The 9,653-nt window shown below is 39.5% G+C and overlaps 1 protein-coding gene across 1 annotated transcript; it reads right to left on the bottom strand.

Moving 5' to 3' along the window:
• Window positions 1–655: 655 nt before the first annotated feature.
• On the bottom strand, window positions 656–4,100 carry LOC131604507 (uncharacterized). The gene is made up of 4 exons (XM_058876942.1): window positions 3,621–4,100; window positions 2,407–2,678; window positions 1,704–2,316; window positions 656–1,313 (listed from the first exon to the last, which is right to left on the bottom strand). Exons 1-4 carry the CDS (start codon window positions 4,064–4,066, stop codon window positions 656–658), a joined length of 1,989 nt encoding a protein of 662 aa, XP_058732925.1. The 5' UTR covers window positions 4,067–4,100.
• Between the last annotated feature and the right edge of the window lie 5,553 nt (window positions 4,101–9,653).

Below are 9,653 nucleotides of genomic sequence, written 5' to 3'. Positions count from 1 at the left end.
ATTAATAACCATCAAAGACGTCCTTGAATCAGATCAGAATCCAACATTTCCAAATAAAGCGCATAGGATCTTATCAGATTTCATAACCATAAAAAGTAACAGAAAAGAACGTAACAACTGCGAATGTCATGACATCGGCCTTGACATCAGGTAAAGGCCTGCATAAGAAAAACTTCACAACAGTAGAAAGCATGTCATGACACCAGATTTGACAAGATAGAAACACAATGAGTTTTACCAAAAATTACAGCCAATCAACAACATCTACAAACTCCCCCTTTGGCAAATTTTTGGCTAAAACACTAATTGATGTAACCAAACAGATATCAGAGCATACACAGCAGCCATCAACAGAAAAATAAATTCTGTAAGCAAACAACAGCAGCCAACAACAGAAAAATAAATTCTGTAAGCAAACAACAGCCATCTTGATTAAACACCAGAAAACCAGAAAACATCTAATTAATCAATTGTTACAGAAACCTCTTGTCATTGTCAGGGAGAGCCAGGGAACAACCAAAATAAAGAAAACAACAAACCAACCATGTCCATCAACCAACAGGATCAACAAAAAAACAAAAAAAACCACCAAAACAACCAACCATTACTCCCCCTTTTTAGCCACAAAAGGAGCCAAACACAAACAGAAGCAGAGCTAATCATCAGACCCATCACTGTCTTCATCACTAGAGCCACCAGTCATGTCATCACTTGAGCTACTAGTTTCTTCAGCAGCATCACTACTCCCACTCTCAGCACCCTCAGCCTCAGCATCCTCAGCCTCTTCCTCAGCCTCTTCCTCAGCACCTTTGTCTTCATTCATATTATCACCATCCCTCTCACCAGCAAGGTCATCATCTGTAGACTGCTCAAGACTTTGGATGAGCTTTTCAAGTTTCATCTTCCTGTTGTCCAACTCCTGACAAGTCTCTTTCAGCTCAGCAATAAGAAGGGCTTTGTTCACAGACTTGCTGGGTTGTGATGTCCCAGCAGATGTCATGTCATCAGACCTCTGAAGCAGCTTGTAGTGAAAAGACAAAGCACTCTCCCTCTTACATACAGAATCTTTACTTTTCAGGATTCCAGGGTGTTGCTTGAGGATTATCCCACATATCAGAGATGGGAAAGCAATGGGAAGCTTGGTAGCAGAGGTACCAGCATGCCTCATAGTTTGATCAAATATATAAGTCCCATAGTCAAATTTTGTCTTGGTTCCCACAGCATAAATAAATCTTCCTAGGCCAACAGCAACGGTAGAAGTGTGATTGGTAGGCACCCAGTTAGCAGCACCAATTTTGTGTAGCAATGCATACCTGACATTAAGAGAACTAGCAGACAGTTTGCTCTTTATGGGCCACTTTTTAACCTTACCACCAGTGATTACTTTGCACACCTCATTATCAGTCACTTCAAGCTCAGGTTGAGCCTCAGCATCTCTACCTAGATATAGGTTGATAACAGCAGGGGAAAAATCTATACACTTCCTTCTAACATACACCTTATGAAAATCATCAGTTTTTCCATCACCACAATCTTGAGACAAGTTCACAATAAATTCCTTCACAAGCATTTCATAACACTTTGAAAAATGAGTGACAGTCTTAATCAAACCTGCAGACTTGATGAGCTTCATGACCTCTTGACATTCCAGAGCATCATTTGCTAATTCTCTTTCTAGAGCCAGCCTTCTTTGATAAACAAACTTCCACTGGATGGCATTTGAAGCATAGTGCAGGTAAATGTTATCCAGGGGAACATCACGAACCTTTGTGGAGGATTTTGTGACAGCAATCTTCTTCTTTGATGGGATGTCAGGGACATCACTTAAGACATCATCTTCAGGGGCAGAAACACTTCTTTCCTTCCTCTTCTTCACAGCAGTCTTGCTCCCAGTGGTTAAAGGTTCAGCAGGGACCTTCTTGATCTTCTTTATAGTGACCTTCTTTTGAGGAGTAACTTGAGGTTTGGAAAAATCTTGATCACAGACCTGTTTGCCCTTACGAGTCTTGACTCTATGAGAGATACTAGAGATGAGCTCATCATCAGCAATGTCAATAGAATCATCCAGATCATCCAGATTCACCACATCATGCACAGTAGGGCCTTCATTAAGGGTTTCTTTAGAAGGAGCAACAGGAACCTCTTCAGCTTTCTCAGGTTCAAGAATCTCAGCATCTTTAGTACCAGATGTTTCAACATTGATAGCTTCAGATGTCTCAACATCTTTGGCACCGGGGGTCTTCTCATCATTGTTATCAACAGATGTCTCAACATCACCCTGATCTTTGCTAGCATCATCTTGACCATCTTGATCATCTTTGCTGTTCTCAGAGGCAGGAATTTAGGCTAGAGGAACAGATATTCCATCAACCTTGTGCCCTTCATTCAAGATTCTTGTGACAATACCTGCGATCGCATTGTGAACATAAGCAGAGCCCTCTCTACCTTGAACAGAAAAAGTTTCAGGAACAGATCCACCAGTTGATTTTCTTGCATGCATCTTTCTTGGTAGACTATGAACAGGATCGGTAGCAGGAACAGAGTTCAATGGCACAACATTCAACACAACATCTTGATCACTCACCACATTGGGTGCCCTAGATCCTGATGCTGTTTCAGAGGAAGGAGACGATTTCTTTGAGGGAGAACTCTGAGACATGGTGAGAGAAAATGGAAAACTGGGTAAAGGTTTGTGAATGCAGAGACACAGAGAGGTAGCGTGAGTGTTGAGGATAGGTTTTGGGGGAATGGAAACCGTTTGGGCAATTTGTAAAAGGGGGGGGGGAAATACACTTTAATGTGTAATGATAGCAAATATTTGGAGAGAAATAATGTTGGCCCCACACCCGATTAATTGCTATAATCCTTCACAAAGACAAATGCCTAGTTTACTCCTTAGATTTTCAAATTGATTTGCATCCAAGGCTTTTGTGAAAATGTCAGCCAGTTGAAGATTTGTAGCAACATGTTCCAAGGCAATTATTTTATCCTCAACAAGATCTCTAATGTAGTGGTGTCTAATATCAATGTGCTTGGTCCTGCTATGCTGAATGGGATTCTTTGAAATGTTAATGGCACTTAAGTTGTCACAATATAATGTCATGACATCTTGTGTGACATTGTATTCTGTTAACATTTGTTTCATCCAAACAAGCTGAGAGCAACTACTTCCTGCTGCAATGTATTCTGCCTCTGCAGTGGATAAAGACACACAGTTTTGTTTCTTTCTGAACCATGAAATAAGATTATTCCCCAAGAAGAAACATCCTCCTGAAGTACTTTTTCTGTCATCAGCACTTCCAGCCCAATCTGCATCACAATATCCAGTGAGAATAGGTTCACACCCATGAGAGTAGAGCATTCCATACTCATAAGTACCATTCACATATTTCAGGATCCTCTTGACTTGGTTGATATGACTGATCTTTGGATCTGCTTGATACCTAGCACACACCCCAACAGCAAAAGCAATATCAGGTCTACTGGCTGTGAGATACAGCAGGCTTCCTATCATGCTTCTGTATAAACTTTGATCAACACTAGTTCCCTTTTCATCTTTGGACAATTTTAAGTGAATAGGAGCTGGTGTTCTTTTGTGAGTAGCACTTTCCATTCCAAACTTTTTAACAATATTTTTAGCATACTTACTCTGAGAGAGAAAGATTGAGTCTTCCATCTGTTTAACTTGCAGCCCAAGAAAATAAGTTAATTCTCCAACTAGGCTCATTTCAAATTCTGATTGCATCTGATCAACAAAATGTCTAGTCATCTTGTCTGACATCCCACCAAACACAATATCATCCACATAGATTTGAGCAATCAGGATCTTTCCTCCTTCATCTTTGACAAAGAGAGTTTTATCTATCCCTCCTTTCCTGTACCCATTACTAGTAAGAAACTCAGTTAGTCTCTCATACCAAGCTCTAGGGGCTTGTTTCAGGCCATAAAGAGCTTTTCTTAGTTTGTACACATAGTCAGGATGGTTTGGATCAGCAAAACCTTTAGGTTGCTCCACATAAACTTCCTCACTCAAGTATCCATTCAAGAAAGCACTCTTCACATCCATCTGGTATAGTTTGAATTTTAGAATACAAGCAACTCCTAGCAGTAATCTAATTGACTCAAGTCTAGCAACTGGAGCAAAGGTTTCATCAAAGTCAATTCCTTCAACTTGAGTGTATCCTTGAGCAACTAGCCTTGCTTTGTTTCTGATAACAGTTCCCAGTTCATCTGACTTGTTCTTGTAAACCCATTTTGTTCCAATGACATTAGTACCTTTAGGTCTTGGTACCAGCTCCCATACTTCATTCCTTTCAAACTGGCCTAGTTCTTCCTGCATGGCATTAATCCAGAACTCATCTGTTAATGCTTCCTTAACATTCTTAGGTTCAATTTTTGACACAAAACAAGAGTTTGAAACTTGTTCTCTTGACCTTGTAGTAACTCCACTGTTGAGATCTCCTATAATAAGTTCACTAGGATGATTTTTTTGAACTCTTATAGATGGACTCTTGTTAGGAGGTTCAGTCTCAGACTCTGTGATAGTAGGACTGCAATCATCTTCTCTTGTAGATCCTTCAGCTGTAATATCCCAGAATGTTCCGACATCTTCTGTGACATCTGCTTGATTGTGGACATCATCAACCACAACATTTATGGACTCCATTATTATTCTGGTTCTTGAGTTGAACACTCTATAGGCTCTACTGTTTGTAGAGTAGCCCAGAAAGATTCCTTCATCACTCTTGGGATCCATCTTCCTTCTGTGATCTCTATCAGCAAGAATGTAACACTTACTACCAAACACATGGAAGTATTTGACAGTGGGTTTTCTTCCCTTCCAGATCTCATATAGGGTGGTAGAGGTTCCTTTTCTTAAGGTAACTCTATTATGGACATAACAAGCAGTATTCATGGCTTCAGCCCAGAAGTAGATAGGAAGATTCTTAGCATGGATCATAGCTCTGGCTGATTCTTGAATGGTTCTATTTTTTCTTTCAACAACCCCATTTTGCTGTGGAGTAATAGGGGATGAAAATTCATGATGTATTCCTTCAGAGGAGCAAAAATCAGCAAACTTTTGATTCTCAAATTCCTTTCCATGATCACTTCTAATTCTCACAACACCATTTTCTTTTTCTCTTTGAACTCTTTGACACAGGTCCTTGAAAACATCAAACACATCTGACTTTTCTCTGATGATGTTTACCCAAGTGTATCTGGAGTAGTCATCCACAACCACATAAGCATATTTCTTTCCTCCAAGACTTTCCATTTGCATTGGTCCCATCAAGTCCATATGGAGCAGTTCAAGAACTCTGGAAGTGGTCAGATGTGTAACCTTTGGATGTGACATCCTGGTTTGTTTTCCTACCTGACATTCACCACATATTCTTCCTTCATCAATTTGTAGCTTAGGAATTCCTCTTACAGCTTCCTGAGAAATAATCCTTTTCATACCTCTTAGATGAAGGTGGCCAAGTTTCTGGTGCCACAGCTTTGCTTCTTCTTCTTTAGAACATACAGTTGAGTAGCTGGATTCATGAGACACCCACAAGTAGCAGTTATCTTTGGATCTGACTCCCCTCATTACTACTACCTTTTCTTCATTAGTAACCACACACTCAGCTTTAGTGAAGTTGACTTGGTATCCTTGGTCACAGAGTTGACTGATGCTTATGAGGTTAGCAGTCAGGCCTTTGACCAACAAAACACCTTCTAAATTTGGCACTCCTGAACAGTCTAGTTTTCCAACTCCTTTGATTTCTCCTTTAGCTCCATCACCAAAGGTTACATAGCTAGTAGAGTGATTCTTGATATCAACAAGCAGATTCTTGATTCCAGTCATGTGTCTGGAACATCCACTGTCAAAATACCAATCTTCTTTGGCTGAAACTCTAAGAGATGTATGGGCTATTAAAGCCATATTTTTAGGTTTCCATTGTTGCTTCTGGATGGGCATGATCTGCTTAGGTTTGTAGTAAGGAGCTTGATCTAGGTATCCATATAATCTGAAGCAAAAGGGCTTAATGTGTCCAAATCTTCCACAGTAATGACATCTCCATCTTTGAAACTTTCTCTTCATTTCACTTTTGACTTGATGTTGAGTCACATGTTTTGACATTGGTTTCAACATCTCAGCTTCAGGTTTAGTTCTGCTACTATCTTGGGAATGTTTCTTTGCACCAACAAATCCTATACCAGACATATCTCCTGAACTTTTTCCAATCTGCAAAATCTCCTCCAGCATATCCGAGCCACTGTTCAACATTTTTACAGATTTTGACATCTGATCAAGTTTGGATTGTAACATGACAATTTCACTGTTTAGTTCAGATATAGTTTTACTAAGTCCTTTGTTATCAGCCTCCAACTGAACTATGTATTTCTTCTGCTTTTCACCTTGTTGACAAACTTCAGCACTTTTGATACACAGCTTTCTGTAGGAGGTTGCCAGTTCTTCAAACGTTAGCTCATCTTCACTAGAATCTTCATCAGAATTACAAACCCCGGTAAGGGCTGTGACATGTTTGGCTGATTCTTCTTCAAAGTCACTCTCAGAATCTTCATCAGACCAGGAGACTGACAATCCTTTCTTTTGTTTCTTGAGATAAGTAGGACATTCAGCTCTAATATGTCCATACCCTTCACATCCATGACATTGAATCCCTTTGCTGTGATTGTACTTTTCTTCTGGTTTTGCTCTTCTGCCAGAGTCATAAGGTCTACTGATGTCAGATGAGATGTTCTTGGCATTAGGTCTTGGCTTCTGATCCATTCTTCTCATTATTTTGTTGAATTGTTTACCAAGCATAGCTATAGATTCAGATAGATTCTCTTCTCTACTTTCTTCTGCTTCTTCTTGAGAGTTGGACACAAAAGCTATGCTTTTGTTTTTCTTTTCAGAATTGTCACTGATCCCCATCTTAAAGGTTTGAAGAGATCCAATTAACTCTTCTACCTTCATTTTGCTGATGTCCTGTGCCTCTTCTATAGCTGTAACTTTCATATCAAATCTCTTAGGTAGGGATCTAAGGATTTTTCTCACCAGCTTTTCGTCAGACATTTTCTCTCCCAAGGCTCCTGAGGTATTAGCAATATCAAGTATATTCATATGAAAATCCTTAATACTTTCATCATCTCTCATCCTTAGATTTTCAAACTTCGTAGTTAGCAGTTGAAGTCTTGACATCTTCACTTTGGAGGTGCCCTCATGAGTAGTCTTGAGGGTATCCCAGACATCTTTGGCTAGTTCACACTGGTGTACTAGTCTGAATATATTCCTGTCAATTCCATTGAATAAAGCATTTAAGGCTTTAGAGTTGCCAAGCGCCAATGCCTCTTCATCTTTGTCCCATTCTTCCTCTGGTTTAAGAGTTTTCTTGCCATCTTTATTAGTAATGACAGGATGTTCCCATCCTTTGTTCACAGCTCTCCATGCTTTACTATCCACGGATTTCAGAAAAGCCACCATGCGAGGTTTCCAATAATCATAATTGGAACCATCTAGAATGGGTGGTCTAATCACAAATCCACCACCTTCTTTGTCCATAGTACCAGAAAATAGTGTCCCTAGATCTCACCCAGTAAAAACAGGCAGGGTGCCTGCTCTGATACCAATTGAAATTCTGGACTCAGACACGCGATGTCGAACAGGATGTCACGACATTACTATCTGAATGCTTATAAACAAATGAACAAGAAGTAAACAGAATAACAACACAAGAAAGTTGTTAACCCAGTTCGGTGCAAACACACCTACATCTGGGGGCTACCAAGCCAGGGAGGAAGTCCACTATAAGTAATATCAATTAAAGGTAATACAGATCAAGATTACTCCTTTCACTTAATATCTACCCAATGCAACTTCAATCTAAAACTACTTAGATCAGAGATCCCACTCACTCCCCCTCAATCACAGCAGTGATGAAAAACACTCAACGAATAGCAAAAGAAGACACACTTCAAAGACACAACTTGATCTTGCTTAAAAGCTTTAATCAAGTACAATAGTACTCTTGCTTAAAAGCTTCGAGTACTTCTTACAACTCAACCCAAACACCTAGACCAAGACAATCATCATGATGATTGTTTGGCTTACAAGAAAGCTAGAACACAAAAACTTAAAACACAGAACTCTTAAAGCTTCTCAATACAAAACCCTAAAAAATAGTCTGCAGCTTCTTCGTAAAATATATAGCCTTCATAAAACGCAGCAGCTGGGCCTTGGATCCAAATTAGTTGTTAACCTAATAAAACTAATTTCCATAAGTCAAGGAACTAAAATTAATAACCATCAAAGACGTCCTTGAATCAGATCAGAATCCAACATTTCCAAATAAAGCGCATAGGATCTTATCAGATTTCATAACCATAAAAAGTAACAGAAAAGAACGTAACAACTGCGAATGTCATGACATCGGCCTTGACATCAGGTAAAGGCCTGCATAAGAAAAACTTCACAACAGTAGAAAGCATGTCATGACACCAGATTTGACAAGATAGAAACACAATGAGTTTTACCAAAAATTACAGCCAATCAACAACATCTACAGCAATGACGTGTGACTTAGGAATGGCTTCCAAACCATTGAAGGGTATTTTGTCAGACACAGGAATACCCAAAAGATTGGCATATTCTTCCAAGGTCGGTACCAACTGGTAGTCTGGAAAGGTGAAACATCGATAGACGGGATCATAGAACTGAACCAGAGTTTTGAGAAGTCCTTCATCAACATGAGTGTTCAAGATAGGCAAAAGCTTTCCATAACTTTTCCTAAAATCAGAAGGATCTTGTACAAAGGATGCTAACTCTCTCAGTTTTTCCACATCAGGCGCTTTGAAACCGTACTTTTTGGTATGCCTTTTTACCCCTTCCATAACTTAATCCTATAATGTTTGCAAAGAAAATTCTCTAAATTTTTGGAAAAATCATGTTTTTATGGAAAAAGATGGGTTTTTTAATGAATGTATGAATGCATGGATGCATGGATGCCACATATTCAAACATGGTAAAGCAAACATGGTAACGCAAACATGGTAACACAAACATGGTACTACAAACATGGTAATACAAACATGGTACACATAGGTTCAAAGGTCCAGCGTCACGAGCATGAGGTCAGAGAACCAAACATGGGATAGTACTAGGGGTTAATCACCTGCACAACATGTTCTACTGATACGTCAGAGTCTACATTTTTCTTTCGGATATTACCGGCTTGCACAATTGAACTTGTGAGCTAGCAATATTCTCAAGAAAAACTCGTCTGAGTGTGGCTCTCCGCATGACAACTAATCCAAGTCTTCACCTGAATAGTTTCTGCGCCACAACCTAATAAGGCCAGGATGGGTTGGGGTTCTACGGCCAACTCAGCTTCTACAGTTCAATGAAAGCAATAATGTCTTCGCTACGAAACATGCTAAACATATATTACCAACAAGGAACCTCCACTGAGCGGAAGGATTCTCACGCACGCCTGTACATGACTATACCCTCCACCTAATTCTTATGTGTACTTAATCCGGGTTAGGATTTGTCCATAATGTATCACTTGTAACAGAACCACACAAGTAACAGAACCAGAACCACACATGTAACACAAATAAAAACATAACAATTAGAATTAACCCTTCCTTTGGAAACAATAAAA

The sequence above is a fragment of the Vicia villosa genome, linkage group LG5 (genome assembly GCF_029867415.1).
Source record: "Vicia villosa cultivar HV-30 ecotype Madison, WI linkage group LG5, Vvil1.0, whole genome shotgun sequence".
Lineage (NCBI taxonomy): Eukaryota > Viridiplantae > Streptophyta > Magnoliopsida > Fabales > Fabaceae > Vicia > Vicia villosa.
This window is presented reverse-complemented; position numbering and strand designations above follow the sequence as displayed.

Coding starts and splice junctions, on each gene's coding strand:
- LOC131604507 (XM_058876942.1), bottom strand. CDS start 4,066: ATGGATGTGAAGAGTGCTTTCTTGAATGGATACTTGAGTGAGGAAGTT. Junction 2,317..2,406: donor TGTTCACAATGCGATCGCAG/GTATTGTCACAA, acceptor AGAACAGCAAAG/ATGATCAAGATGGTCAAGAT. Junction 1,314..1,703: donor TCAAATGCCATCCAGTGGAA/GTTTGTTTATCA, acceptor TCTTAATGTCAG/GTATGCATTGCTACACAAAA.